The sequence below is a fragment of the Galleria mellonella genome, unplaced genomic scaffold (assembly GCF_026898425.1).
Source record: "Galleria mellonella isolate WM207_F2 unplaced genomic scaffold, CSIRO_AGI_GalMel_v1 utg132, whole genome shotgun sequence".
Classification (NCBI taxonomy): Eukaryota; Metazoa; Arthropoda; class Insecta; order Lepidoptera; family Pyralidae; genus Galleria; species Galleria mellonella.
Genome location: NW_026441989.1, coordinates 3815809 through 3830749, shown reverse-complemented (window position 1 = coordinate 3830749; position 14941 = coordinate 3815809). Strand labels below are relative to the sequence as shown.

The 14941-nt window shown below is 37.0% G+C and overlaps 1 protein-coding gene across 1 annotated transcript; it reads left to right on the top strand.

Moving 5' to 3' along the window:
• The first annotated feature begins 513 nt into the window (after positions 1-513).
• LOC113518269 (agrin-like) lies at positions 514-13531 on the top strand. The gene is made up of 17 exons (XM_026903108.3): positions 514-670; positions 918-1068; positions 2113-2349; positions 2815-3030; positions 3537-3749; positions 4526-4738; positions 5421-5521; positions 5595-5709; positions 6526-6765; positions 7565-7727; positions 8651-8822; positions 9479-9620; positions 10166-10426; positions 10939-11085; positions 11343-11615; positions 11929-12490; positions 13049-13531. The coding sequence occupies exons 2-17, from the start codon at positions 945-947 to the stop codon at positions 13206-13208; spliced, it is 3339 nt and encodes a 1112-aa protein (XP_026758909.2). The 5' UTR covers positions 514-670; positions 918-944; the 3' UTR covers positions 13209-13531.
• Positions 13532-14941: the final 1410 nt, after the last annotated feature.

The window sequence follows — 14941 nt, the reverse complement described above, 5'->3', positions numbered from 1 at the left end:
ACAATTTCCGCGTATCTGTTTATTGGAAGGAGAATTCACAAAGAACCATAAATTGAGTCTTTCAAATTGAGAAATTAGCGCAAAAGAAAAAGAAAACACTTGATTAGCTAAAATAGGAAGAGGTTTGACGATTTTATGAATAAGGGTGTAATTGTATTTGGTGCAAGTATAGCCGTCCTGGCCGGCAGCACACCTGCAATGCAGCTGGTGTTGTGGGTGGTCATGGACGGCGGTAGTCACTTACCATCAGGTGAGCCGCATGCTCATTTGCCCCCTGTGTTGTAAAAAAAAAGATATATACAAAGAGAAAGTGACCGAGAGATCAACGCAGTTTTAAGAAAATTGTTGAGTTTTATAAATAATGTAGGTAAGTGATCACTAAGAAGGATATATTGTTTGACGAGTGACGCCATAAAGAACAGTAGTTATATATAGTATAATGTTACACCGCTAATGGCCATGAATTACCAATTTTATGCCTTCTAATGTTCTTACTGCGCATGATCGAATATTTCATTCAGTCACTGCTTCAGTTAACCCTCTGAAGCAGGGTGGAATAAATGTTTGGACTCTGTTTTTATTTGGAATAGAGTTATAAGTCATCTCTTTATTCTACGGCTTGTGGCTAATCAAATTTCAAGGACGGATTATTAACGTTAATGATTGGTTGGTAAGTATAACGTTTAATTTTTGCTATAAGAGATAATTAAATTTAGTCCTAATAACACTTGGCTTTCTATCGATTGTAGGTAATTTGTAAATATTTACGTAAAACATCTAGAATTGTTGTAATGCTTAGATACAATTGAGAGCCTTTTTGATATTTTTGATATTATTTGATAAATGTCTAGGTACCTTCTTCAAAAGGTAATCTGCTTTTATTTATATTAAAAAATATAATTGTTTTATTTTTATAGTATGGGAATAAACAATGTGGAATTACTATGTGTGATGGTTGGAGACAGAGACCGTGGTGGCGGCTTACTGGCCGCACGATGTTGACCACTAGAGGGGCTCTTTTTATGGTATTGGTGTCAATAACAACGGCCTGTTATTTATTTCCTAGTGGTGAGTTATCCAATAACTGTAGAAAATACCTATTTGTTAAGATATGTATATATCGCATGAAGTAAGTGGATAAAAAGGTAGTCATCAATATATATCACTACAGAAGTAGAAAAATCAATTAAATAGATTATTTCTAGATGTCGTATCAAGATAAAATAGGTACCAGTTTTTAAGTTAGACTTTCAGGAATAAAATTGTATCCAATTTCGTGTAGTATTTTTTGCACGATGACGGAATAAACATATAGACAATCAAACAGACAAAATTTCTAAAAATTGTTATTTTAGCTCTTATTAAGATCCCACATGTAAATTTTTTAAATATCTCCTATGTACAGGTATCGTCTAGTTACTATTTTATTTATATTAGATAAATGAACATGCAGTTAGATTAGTTAGCTGATCATTATGACGAATTAATCACGGATCAAACAAGATAATTTTCAGAAGGGGTCGCGTGGAGGTCGACCTGACAGAAAATAATAATAGAATAAAATAGGCCACTAAGTACATTTGCAGGTAAGTTATAGGTACTCGCGTAAATTAACTATAATAGTTAATTTACGCGAAATATCATTGTCTAGGGCATGCTCTATTAGTGTACCAAATTTTATTTAAATCTGTACAATCGTTGAAGTGTTTTTATTTCAGACAACTTTCATTTTCAGGCAACTTTATACGTCTTAGAATTGCAAACAAGCTGACGGCCCACCTGATGGAACCCTCGTCTATCAGCATGAGCCGCGTCATGAACATCGGAGAATACTAAAAACTAGTTGGTTATCTCCGAATTTCGTAAACGTTAGTTAAGCGGACATAAATAATTACAATACAGTATGTCTCACGATAGTTATTATTCAACAATCATAGAACACGCTGTGATGTTTATTGTACCCATGCTATTCCTGAGAATTATGGCATTATGTCTATGTACTCTAAGTAGCAAATTTTTAAATATCTTTAGGTGAGTACGAATTAAAGCTTGTAGATATAATGTACTTACATAAAATAGGTATTCTTATATCTATGTTTTTTTTCTGATAAGACGTGCCTGATCCTTGCCGCGGTGTAACATGCGGTCCCGGCGCTCTGTGCCGGCCGACACCTGATGGACTTTTCTACAACTGCGAGTGTCCTACCTCGTGTCCCAGCTACGGTGACCACGAAGGCTCGCGACCACTGTGTGCCAGCGACGCCCGCGACTATCCTGGCGAGTGTGAAATGCGCAGGGCTGCTTGCGAGTCCAATACAAATATAACATTCAAGTATTACGGCAAATGTGGTTAGTTGATTTATTACATTGTGATTTTTTTTTGTAACCTGGAATGGCAAACAACAATTTTCATTAGGCAAGCTGAGAGCTTAATAGAATGGGGTAACTGATGTCTACAGACATCCATTATTCATAGTTTCTTAGAATAAATAGTACCAATCTGTTTTACGTCTACCATCATCATCATCATTATATCAGCCTTTAACTGTCCACTGCTGACCATAAGCATCCCCCTTGGAGGGGGTTTGCCAGTAGTTGTTACGCTTGGCAGGTGAATTGGCAATCGCAGTCTGGCTTTAGAGATGTTTTAAGAGTGACGCTGCTGCCCATTCCTCTACCATTTGTGATTAATTTAAAAAAGTATGTATTATGTGTAGCATAATATTTTTTTTTATTAGAATTATATATATATTATATATTATATACCTGGTTGATATTTCAAAGTAAGTTCCAAATTGCAACTTTTGTCTTAAGATCCGTGTGCTGGAGTGACCTGCCCCGATCCAGAAGTGTGCCAATTGGACGAGCGCCGATCGCCATCTTGTCGGTGCGCGGAGCCGTGTCCGCTAGAGTTCTCGCCTGTGTGTGCTTCAGACGGGAAGACGTACTCGAACGAGTGTCAAATGCACCGCGAGTCGTGCCGCGCCAGGAAACAGTTGAAGATAATATTCAAGGGGCAGTGTAGTTCTGGTGGGTATTGTCATAATGTCATTGACAGAAAATTTATAAGAGTAGGATATTGCGCTGTACTTATTATCAATTTTTGATAAATGTAAACTTGCCGACAGCGTTTTACGAGTGTTATGGGGAAAAATTGTACAGCATTCTTTTAGTTAAGAAATCTATTCTGTTTCTGGACTATCTTTTGTATATGTTTTGTTTTTTAGTCTAACTTCATCTTTAAACGAATCATCTATGAAGATAAGAGGCACAGATTGTATAATATTATACTAGGTAGAGGTAAGAAGACTACTCCAGTTATCCAAACAAAAACAACTGTAGATCTCAAAACGTGCGTGGATGGAATAACGATCGGAGACTGACAGAATTAAACAAAATCATTCTAATCAACTGACTAGGATTTGGAACTCTTAATTGCAGCTTATAGCTGGATACTTTTGCTACTATTCCCTCATATAAAATAGTTCTCCTTACTTCTATCCTTCATAAAGTCATGTAATGTACCGTTGACATAGGCGTGAATCCATGCGCGGAGGTGGAGTGCCGTCACGGTGCTGAATGCCGGGTGGAGGGTGGCGGCGCTGTGTGTGCTTGTCCGCCGCCGTGCGAGCCCGTGCTGCGCCCTGTGTGCGGCACCGACTCACGCACGCACGACAGCGAGTGTGAACTGCGTCGTGCCGCATGCTTGCTTGGCAGGGAGCTACGGGTGTTACACGCTGGCGCTTGTGGTTTGTACTATTTGTATAGCGAATCAATTTAATTAGGTGAAGTAGACACCGTTGTTAAGTAAAGGGCGGCCGTGTGGAGCGTACGTGTCTGATATGCACACGCATAGATGCATTTTAGCGAGTGTGAGCTGCGTAGATACTGCACATGAGCGCTTGTGGTCTGTGTCATTTGAACACAAAATTCGACACCTGATTTGATACATAGACTTTTTTATTTAGTTAAGAAACGTTTAACGGAATAAATAATAATGTCATTGCATTTGTAGTTGTTTAGTCTGCGTGGTAAAATGCTAATAGCCTTTTTTTATATACAACTTAGAATGGCAAACAAGCTGACGGTCCACCTGATGGAAAGTGGTAACCGTCGCCTATAGACATGAGCAGTACCATGGACATAACAGGGTATACTGTTTCGCGAGTATACTGTTGCCATTCCTGAGGACTCAGATGTTATTCCTCTGTACCCAGTAAATTCACGCCATATCCTCACCCTTCAAACCGAAACACAGCCATGCAAACACAGCTGCTTCATGGTTGGGACACGAATGGGACAGAGGTACCCAACCAATCGACTTTTGTACAAAGTCTCACTCTAGTATGGTATCTGCCTCTTTTTATGGGAAGAAAAGGAGTGGAGCGGAATGGGGAGAACTAACTCTTTGCAAATGTTTGCAAATGCAATGACGTATAATAGATGCAATTTGGAAAGGCATAAAAGACGCCGCCTCACCTGATAGAAAGTAGATGATGATGTGAGTTCTACATACTGATTGCAGGTTCAAACGGCATATGCGCGGGGCGTGTTTGCCCGCACGGAGGCGAGTGCGTGCCTGCCGGCGGTCGCGGTGTTTGCCGCTGCCCGCGGTGTTCCAACGAGTTCGCCCCCGTCTGCGGATCCGATGGAATTTCGTATGGAAACCGCTGCAAGCTGCAGCTAGAGGCATGCCGGCACCGCCGCGATGTGCAAGTGCTTTATGATGGACCCTGCAGTTAGTATATGACAATATATTTTATTTTAAATTTATAAATTTATTTTATTCTAATCTTACTTAACATTGTTTACGAAATAGTTCACTATTAGCAAAAAAGTGTTCCGTTTTTTTAGTTTTTGAGTGTATTACATTGATATACTTATTACTGTTGCAACTTAAAGACATTTTTTAAATAAACAGAATTATAGAAAATTAACAAGAAATTTGATACCTTGTGTCAGCAGTTTTAGAATTCCAACACAATCACGTGCTTAGACAATATCTAAAACGGCTCTCAAACGACGATTGTCTCTTGTTTATTTCAATTTATGTAACAAATAAAATGAATCTTTAATTTGTAACATAAATTGTTTACATATTATCTTGTTATGCTCTAATTTTCTTCCTCTTCGTTCTTGTTCCTCTGTTATCATGTACTTATCTAGCTACATAAATAGGTAACCAAGAATAATAATTGTGGTTATGCAAAAAACAATAAATTATTTTGTATTAAAGAAAAAATCTCATCTCATCATTGCATGTAATTTCGTGAAATACTTAAATTTCAGTTGACACATGATGGCATTACACAATAGGATTATATAGAAATGTAGAGTAAAATATACTGTAATAATTGTATATGTAAAAAAATGATGGAATAAAAATAGGAAACACAATCAATATTTTGGATATGTTGCAGATGGCTGTGAAAACAAGAAATGCGAGTTTTACGCGGTGTGCGAAAGTGACGGTATTTCTGAAGCAAGTTGCGTATGTCCGAAACATTGCGAGGAGGGAACTGTAAGGATGTCATATTGAAATTATTTGTGTCACACTTGAAAATGTTTAATAAAATGTACGTATCGTATTTTAGGAGACAGAAGAGGTTTGTGGTAACGACAACCGCACCTACAGTAGTGTATGTGCGTTACGTGATGAAGCTTGCCGAGAAAAACGCAGACTTTACATCAAGCATATGGGATCATGTGGTAAGATTTTTGCATATTATGATAATGAATTTAATCTAAATAGCCAGATAATTATCAATTCTGGTTCTGAAATACAAGTTTTTCTTAGCAGATTGCCAGAAATCAAATATGTCACGAAATGTAAAGGCATGCAATTTAGGAATTTAGACATGATAATAAAAATGAATAAAACTTTTCAGTAATTTCCATTACATAGATATCTATATTAATTGCTTCATGTAGTGTCTATAGTTGGATTGTATTTGAATAATTAGTAATATGATCCAGATCATATTACTATTAGCTTACTTATCAGCGATCGATGACAATGATGATGGAAAAAATCAAATTCTATTTCGACTAGTATTAGTACTAGTCTAAGTACTAGTCTAGACTAGTAGTAGTAGACTAGTATTCGATTATTAAGTAGGTACTTTATCAAACTCGAGTTTTTTCTCAATTGACATTTGATATTTCACTTTTAATAAAGATTACTTGTAATTTTTAATTTTTATGAAGTCACCCTGCGTTCTTAAAAAATAAATTACGATTTAAAAATGCTTGGAAACAAGTCTATTTAAATAAAGATGATTTGAATTTGAATTCAGATATTAAAATAATCATTCTTTTGCAATTAAAGGAAAAAATAATAATGAGACGAAACGCCTTAAATATAAAAAACTTTCACTAGTATTACAGTAAGCAAACGCTCGAATCGTGTATTCAAATTGTAACCTGTATATTAAGTTGTAAAGTTAATTTGTAAACTGTGTATTAAGTAGCAGATAATGGAGTCGGGTGGACTCGGCATGTTACTATCTGGTCGAGTGTGTGTAGAGTCGTGCGCGGGCGTGGAGTGTCCGGCGGGCACGTGGTGTGCGCGCGGCGCATGTGCGTGCAGCGCGCCGTGCGCGGCGGCGGCGCGCGAGCCGGTGTGCGCCGACTCGGGCGCCACCTATGCGCACGAGTGTGCGCTGCGCCGCGCCGCCTGCGAGGCGCGCATGCGCGGCGACCCGCCTCTCCGCGTCGCCTACTACGGCGAGTGCACCGACTCCCAGGACGAGAACGCCACTGCGGGTAATTTTTTTTACATAACATACATACATATCTGTCATGCCTGTCTCTCATTACGTAAACATATTTAAAATCTACATGACATTCAAAAAGCGACACTTAAGCTAAGAACGATCATAGTGTGACCCTATACTTGACTGTAGTTAATTCAGCTGAGCTCAGAACTTTTTATGAAACTATTTTTATTGTGTTATAAAATTGGATTGCACAATAAATCATTATTGATAGTTAATTAACCCGGCGGGTGGGTGGAGCTTTGTGTTTTAATAACTTTATTTTGTTTTAAAATAATCTACTGTATTAAGAGTAGGACTGAGTCTTTTAATAAATATTGTTTTGCCGCCTAATTTGTTGTATTATTAGTTATTTCTCATATTATTCTTTTGTTAATTAGAATACGTTTTGATAGAGTAAATACATCCTACTATACAGTCGATCAATCGGGCGCCTAAACAGTGTGTATCAAACTGTATTCGTAGCGCAATAAATACACCGAAAATATAGATTTATTTTCAACTGTCTTTCTCAATTTGTTTTATTGTTTTTTTAAATTGTTAACTTCAAAACATCGTCAGTTCTAAATCGATTAGTTTTTTGTTAATTTAAAAGGATATATTTTGTAGTCTCTTAGAAATTTAATTAAAATTGGTTCTGTGTTTTTAAATCAAAATAACTGGTTTTGTCTGTTTAATTCACAATTTAAGTCTGCTCTTTTTTGAGGAACACAATCTTTAATTATTATATAAGGTATACATTACATATACTAGTTTTTGTATTTTACTTTGTATTTTTTCGATTTCAGGGGTAAACAAAACTGTAAAACTCATAGATATAAGCAATGAGATTCGTTCATCAGATGAGACAGCGGAAAGTTCGAGCGAACCAGGCGCCAGCACCGCCGTGTGCGCGAGAGTACAGTGCGCTTATGAGGCTACATGCGCTGTCGACTCTAATGGACAGCCGAGGTAAGCTTTTTTTTAATGAATGATAATGGAATCGTAACCCCCTTCTGCGCTAAACGGGATATGCTGGTGAGACACCAGTAAGTGAGGATAGGTGAGAACGAAAAGGCAGGTCAGTTAACCCATCGTGATGTATACACCTGGAATTCAGTACGACGGTATCCAGGGGATCACGTGGAGGTCGACCTGATAAGGTATATTGCTAGCAATGGGATCGATAGTTCACATTATTAACAATTAGTTCCTCCCCCTCCCCCCTGCCGAGGTAAAGTCACAGATAGTATAATACTATACTAGGTGAAGTTGAGTTAGTAAAAAAATTTACAGGTAAGTATATAATGCCCTATGTACCTGGCACAGGTTGGGCCACCTCTCTCTTTCTCGTGCGTGTCGAGAGAGCCTAACTGCGTTTGCCAACCCGCTTACTAAGCGTGTCAACTAAAAAACCAGTAAAATCTCCAATTGTACCTAAATGGCCCCGTTCTTTATGACAGTCTATGGAGGAGGTCCATGCACAACATTGAACAGATAACGGTAGATATGATGATGATGAAGTACATAATGAGAATATCAACGTCATTTTAAAGCCTATAGTGATAAATCGATCTCAAGTATAAGGGAGTGTGTATTTAAGAATATTGATGATGGGTAAATGAAACTTAGTTGATCTCAGCGATTCAAATATCACCTAAAAGCTGAAAGCATAGTTAACGAAATTCTGAGGGTTTGAGAAGTTATTTTCCATTGTGTATTATCATGTTTTCTGAGAGCGGAAAGAGACTTGAGATCACGTTGTGATATAGATATGTTTTGCTTGTTAATAAAAAGCATCTTAAAGATATTTAATATCGATTTATGAGTATTTACTCACGCTTTAGCAATATATCTCACAAGAAATGAAAAACAGGTCTATATGTTTGATACAGATGTGCGTGTTTGTTTGACTGCGCGGCCGCAGCTGCTGCCGCTGCGTCTTCAGCTCCTGTGTGCGCCTCGGATCTAAGATTGTACCCAACATTGTGTCATATGAAGTTAGAAGCGTGCCGGCGACAAGAGGATCTCAGACTACGACCGCTGGCTTTATGCAGGGGGCTAGAAGTGAGTTTTAATGTACAACCGTAATAAAATATTAATCTAAATCAATAATTTAGGACTTTGTTAAAACAACAGTAAGTTTAATTGTACAAAATTAATATGAGACCAATCAATAGGGGAGTAAACTTCTTCAATTGCAGCAAATGGGATTTAACAAAATTGGCTTAGTTCCAGACTAGGAGGCTTTCAAATCGAGCTGCTAAATTAATCTGTACTGTTTATAAACATGAAACATACTGTTAGTTTATGTAATTTCTAGTTTTAAATAGTTTTTAATTTGTAATATAGTTATTTTTTATTAGTTAGTTTCTCCAGGATTCATTTAGCATCGTCTCTGGGCCTTATGTTTGAGCGTTTTTAAATAGAAACGATATTAGTCGTAGACTTCTACCCACTAGGTACACCTCATCGGCGAATATATAAGGAGATTATTAGATTAGATTAGATTAGATTTCTTTATTTGCGAGAACATTGTTTTTTACAGATATTGATCTATTAGGTGAAGTATAAATGTTCGCCTTATATTCTAAAGCATGCAAATTATTAATAGGTACAAGATACATCACATTTAATACATACATATATGTGCTAATTAATAATAGAGTACATTATAAGTTTATGTTCTGTTTTGTAATGTAAAAATTTTAATTCTGTAACAGTTCAGACCGTGTGGTGATGACGAGCCTCTAACAGACGCTGAAGGTAGAATGCTGGACTGTGGAGGCGGACCACATAGAAAAGATTGCCCTATTGGCAGTTATTGTCATCATACAGCGAAAGCTGCGCGTTGCTGTAAGAAAGGTATTTAAATATTATATATCTATTCGTCATTATCATTTCTGCCGTTAACTGTCTACTGCTGAACAAAAGCCTCTTCTTTTTGGGGAATTTTGCTAGTAGATGCCAGGATTGGCAACTGTTAGCAACTGCAGTATGGATTTTAGAGATGTTTTAAGAGGGACGCTGCTGTTCATCCCTCGATTGTTAAGTTTCAAGTCAACTCTTACGACATCCACAAGAAAGTAAGGGGTAGCCCATTCTCGGCCGGGATCATACGGCCTACATCGTTATTTACTACCTAAAAAATAAGTTTATCGCTACATACATCAGTACAATTTCTTCATTTGTGTAGACGGAGGAAGAACACTGCTGCTCCTGCGCCTCTCAAAAGGTGTTATCAAAATTTTATTTTGAGGTGGAAATTGTTTTTTATATTTGGCTTTTTGGCGCCCTTTGCCACCTGGCATCTAGAGCGATTGCTCCTACCGTCCTACTGTAGTTCCGGCACTGTTCGGTTATTAGATAAGTGGCTTAATATAGGGCTTTAATGCGTTTTATATTTACAGAAAAAGGGTCAGTAGAGACAAAGGGATGTCAGGAGTCGTGGCACGGGTGCTGTGCGGACGGTGTGACACCGGCACGCGGGCCGGGCGGCGCCGGCTGTCCGTCGCAGTGCGGCTGTCATCGTCTCGGATCAGTGTCCGAGCAGTGCGACGAGAGCGGACAGTGTACGTGTCGGCCTGGCGTCGGTGGCCTCAAGTGCGATCGTTGCGAGCCCGGGTATTGGGGCTTGCCCAGGATCGGTACCGGCCACACCGGATGCATACGTGAGTTTTTACTATTCTACTCTCAATAGCCTATTGGAGTGCGACTGCTAAGTGTCGTAAATTCGTGTATTTTTTCATTATTTATATATAATTGGAATGGAACAGGAATGGAATGATCTACTATTTGTTGTTGCCGATAATTATTTCGTTTTTATCCAAAACTAGCCGCAACTATCAGACCCCGTGAAGATGTTATTATATTAAATAGTGGTCTATTCATTTAATCTTATCGATAGTTCATTAGAGAGTAAGCATTAAGAATGTCATCTGCTATAGTTTTTTTTTAATTGCACAATAATTATTAGAATATGTTTTTTGTATGTATTTTGGACTAGTATATACGATTTCAGGACCACGTACGATGTCGACATTGGTAACTGTTGTGGGGTATTCTAGGTATATGGGTGTTTACGTATACCTTATATGTGATAATTATGTAATAAATAGGATATACCTAATTATGAAATTCATATTTCGTACAAGGTAACTAATATTGCTTTTTTATTTTTTAGCATGTGGATGCTCGGCATTTGGATCTGTTCGCGAGGACTGCGAACAGATGACTGGCCGTTGCGTTTGTAAACCAGGCATTCAGGGGCAAAAATGTACAGTTTGTTCTAACCATGAACACACTCTAGGACCTAATGGATGCTTTGATCGTTAGTACAATATTTTATTGTTATATAATAGTTTATTGAGAAAAAAAATAAAGTTCTTATTTTCGAAACTGCACCATACGATGTAATTTTCATAGCAGTGGAGTAAGTTCACAAGTAACTATTTAATGAAATAATTATTGCTTAATTCAATTTTACATATTAATAAATTTTATTTAATCTGTCAAACATGCGTAAGATTTTGTAATTATAAATGTTGTTACTTTCGATACGAGCGCTAATCTTTTGTTGTTCAACAGCTGAGTCCACGCAATTACCAGCGACGAGTTGCGAGCACATGACGTGTTACTTCGGCGCGCACTGTATAGTCCGCAACGGGCTGGCTACTTGCGAGTGCAACGCAGGCGAGTGCACGTCCGCTCCCACTACCGCTCCCGCGCCCGCTGTCTGCGGAAGCGACGGACGCACCTACTTATCCACGTGCCACCTGCGTGCCCACGCGTGCCGCACGCAAGCTGACATCGTAGCGCAAGCGTTCGGCCCATGTACCGACGAGCCCCACGTCAGGCGAGGTAGCCGCTCAGCCTCACCCCTCACTGGCAAACACTCGCACCTCCGTGACTCGAGACACAAACGCTCCTCCGACTCTCTTCAGTACACCGATGCTTCAGTAGACACCAGCGATAGCGGCAAACCCGACAGCCCAGACCCCGAGTTGACTTGCGTCGACATCCTCCCGCCGGTCGGATACCGCTAGATGTAGCGAGCTAGATACCAGTAGACTTATGCACTTGTACTTTACGTAGAAACTTGTATTACTATAAGATTTTGAAGGACTATCTATATATTTATTTAAATCTATCTTTTCAATTGATCAATTCACAGACAATATCTACGCAGACGTTGGTAGTATGACAGAGAAAACCGATGAACCGGTTAATTGCGTTGTTAAGTCTAGACGTAAAATGGACATGGATAAGAATTTGGAGATTCAGATCTCGAATGAAGTAGAAGACGATTATTCACAGTACGAGGATTACGAGGGAGAGAAAGATGACATTTATAAAGTGCCGTTGTTTGATGGTCTAGCAGGTATGTCAGTGCGGGTACGATTGCCCGCTAAACGATTTGATATATGGGCTGAGGTGTCGGCTGCGTGCGGTAAAGGATCTTTGTTGAGTGCGGCTGGGGTGAGAGATTATGTATGGCTAGGATTCAACGAAGATAAGGCGGTGTTACGGTGGGATGCGGGTAGTGGGACACTAGAATTGCGTTCGGGACAAGTGAAAACTGATGGAAAATCGAAAATTTCGGCGCGGAGATACAAGAAAGACGCGATGCTGAGAGTTGGAACCACGACCGTAAGGGGTTCAGCACAGGGGCGCATGAGTTCTCTAGATGTTGATCCGTTCATTTACGTTGGCAGCCCTCCTCAAAATGTTACTAAGTGAGTATTTTTTTAGTAGTTAATAATTTTACTAATAATTTCACTAAATAAATTTCGTAAAAATTTCATGTTCACGTTTTTATGAGGTAAGGAGAGCGATCTAAGCGTCAAAAGCATTTCTATCCTTACACGCAACCAATTTATTACCAGGTTTATAGCAACATTAGTTGTGTGTTTGTATATCTTAATAAATATGTCTCGTTATTTAAAGATAATATAGGAATATGAAATCTATATAAATAAAAATTAAATAATAATAATAATATTCGTTTATTGAGTTTATAAATTACAAATTATACTAGTTATAAAGATTAACAATATGTGTACAAACAAAAAGAATAATATTAACAAAAATGATATATATCGATAAGTGTATCACTTGAGAACAGCTGAACCAATTTGGTATTTTGTTTTATACGAGTATAAGTAATAATTGGAATTTGGACTGAACAATTCCATATTAATTGGACTGTACTGTCATTCTTAAACTGTTTATAAAAGAAATATCCGATTAACGTATATTAATGTGAATCTTTAATATATATGTATTTTTTAAAGGCTCATGGGTGCATCAATGTTGCCTGGTTTTGTGGGCTGTGTACACCGATTGCGAGTGAGTGGACGAGACCTAATTCCTCCTGTGCGAGGTCTACGCATCATATCTCAAGGCCTGAAACCATGCACACCGCATAATTTAGGTCAACTGACATGTCCGTGAACTATCTGTTCGATTTATTGACCAAAATGATGTTTGTTCCGTGTCATGTTATCCTAGTGAATCGGTACCAAGAATAGAGTTATTTACATTTAAATATTTTGAAATAATTATTAGAAGTAATTGTTTCAATTACCATCTATATATCTATATGAGTATTGCTTATTGAAATATCTTTATATTGATTTGGAAAAGTTATGGAGGTGAATTATAGGTGAAGTAATAAATAGTATATAGATTAAAGACGTTCATATATTGGGTTTATACTATCCTTATTCTAATTTTTTTTTTAAATTAGTGATTTTGCCGTATAAATGTAACAACATAAATACATTTACTAATATATACATTTAATAATAATAATAAATACAATTATCCGAAATATTAGTAAGATTAACGATATGTTAACCAACGTTATTTATCATTAGTATGTCTATTAGTATGTAACTATATTTTACATTATACATATGATTAAAGTGTAAATCTTCAATAATGTGACCGCTTGTTTCCTATCAAGAGTCTACCGTTTTGTGAAAACTTATGTATAATATAGGCCAATTTTTAGGCGTCTAGATTCAGATTATATATTTCCTATCATGTATTTTATAATAATATAAAGCATGTATATGATATTAGGTCATTATTATATTTTCAAATTATTTAAAATTATATCTATTAAGAAAATTAGATTTATAATAAACTAGCAATAATATACTACCTATCTACTATTGAACTGTATTGACTTGTACTGAAACTATCGAATACTTACAATGTGATATTACTTCGTGAGATTTCTAATATTAACATATCTAAATTTGAGCATTTTGTAATGAATATAATAAATGGATTAAAAAAAAAAACAGTCTTTTCCTAACCTACTTTACATCCATCCATACCATCTCCATTCATAACGACGTCATCACCATAGACACATGGATATGACGGATTCTTCTTTCTTCTTCTAAATATGATTAATTTTTTTTTATAATATAGGAGGCAAACGAGCATACAGCTCACCTGTCAGTAAGTGATTACCGCCACTCATAGGCACTCGCAACATGAAAGGAACTGCAAGTGTTTAGATTATGAAGTATAGTACGTTATACTAAGTCTATGGCAGTTGTGTTGCCAGCCTTTTAAGGTTTCAATATTGTATTTATTCGGAAATACTGCTCCTGGGAGTATTGTAATTTGATTGTTATGTTTATATTTTTGACGGGTATAGTGGTTTTATATAATGAATTATATATATAAACTACAGAACTAGTAATGAGTTTCCTGAAATTATCACTGGAATAGGAGATAATGAATGTACAGGCGAAGACACAGAGAAGGGTTTGTTGTAAATAATTTATAAAAATGAGATTTAATAGCAAAGCGATTATTAAGAAATATTGTTAATACCTGAAATATATAATCGGTAATATTATTATGTCAACCATTTATCATCAGGTGGGCCGTATGCTTGTTTGCCACCTCAGTGGTATAAAAAAAAAGTTTATAAGTGACATAAGAATCTTGGTAAGAAAAATGTAAAAAAGAAGAAAGGTTATTTCGAAAAATATACTTTTAGTATATTTTAGAATTAATTTAATAACACAAATAGCGTTAAATTAAACAATGTTATGTAAAACCTAGGTACAAACTAACCAGAGGGAGACTTTGTATAAAAGTCGATTGCTTGGGTACCTCTGTCCCATTCGTGTTTCAACCGTGAAGCAGTTGTGTTTGCATGG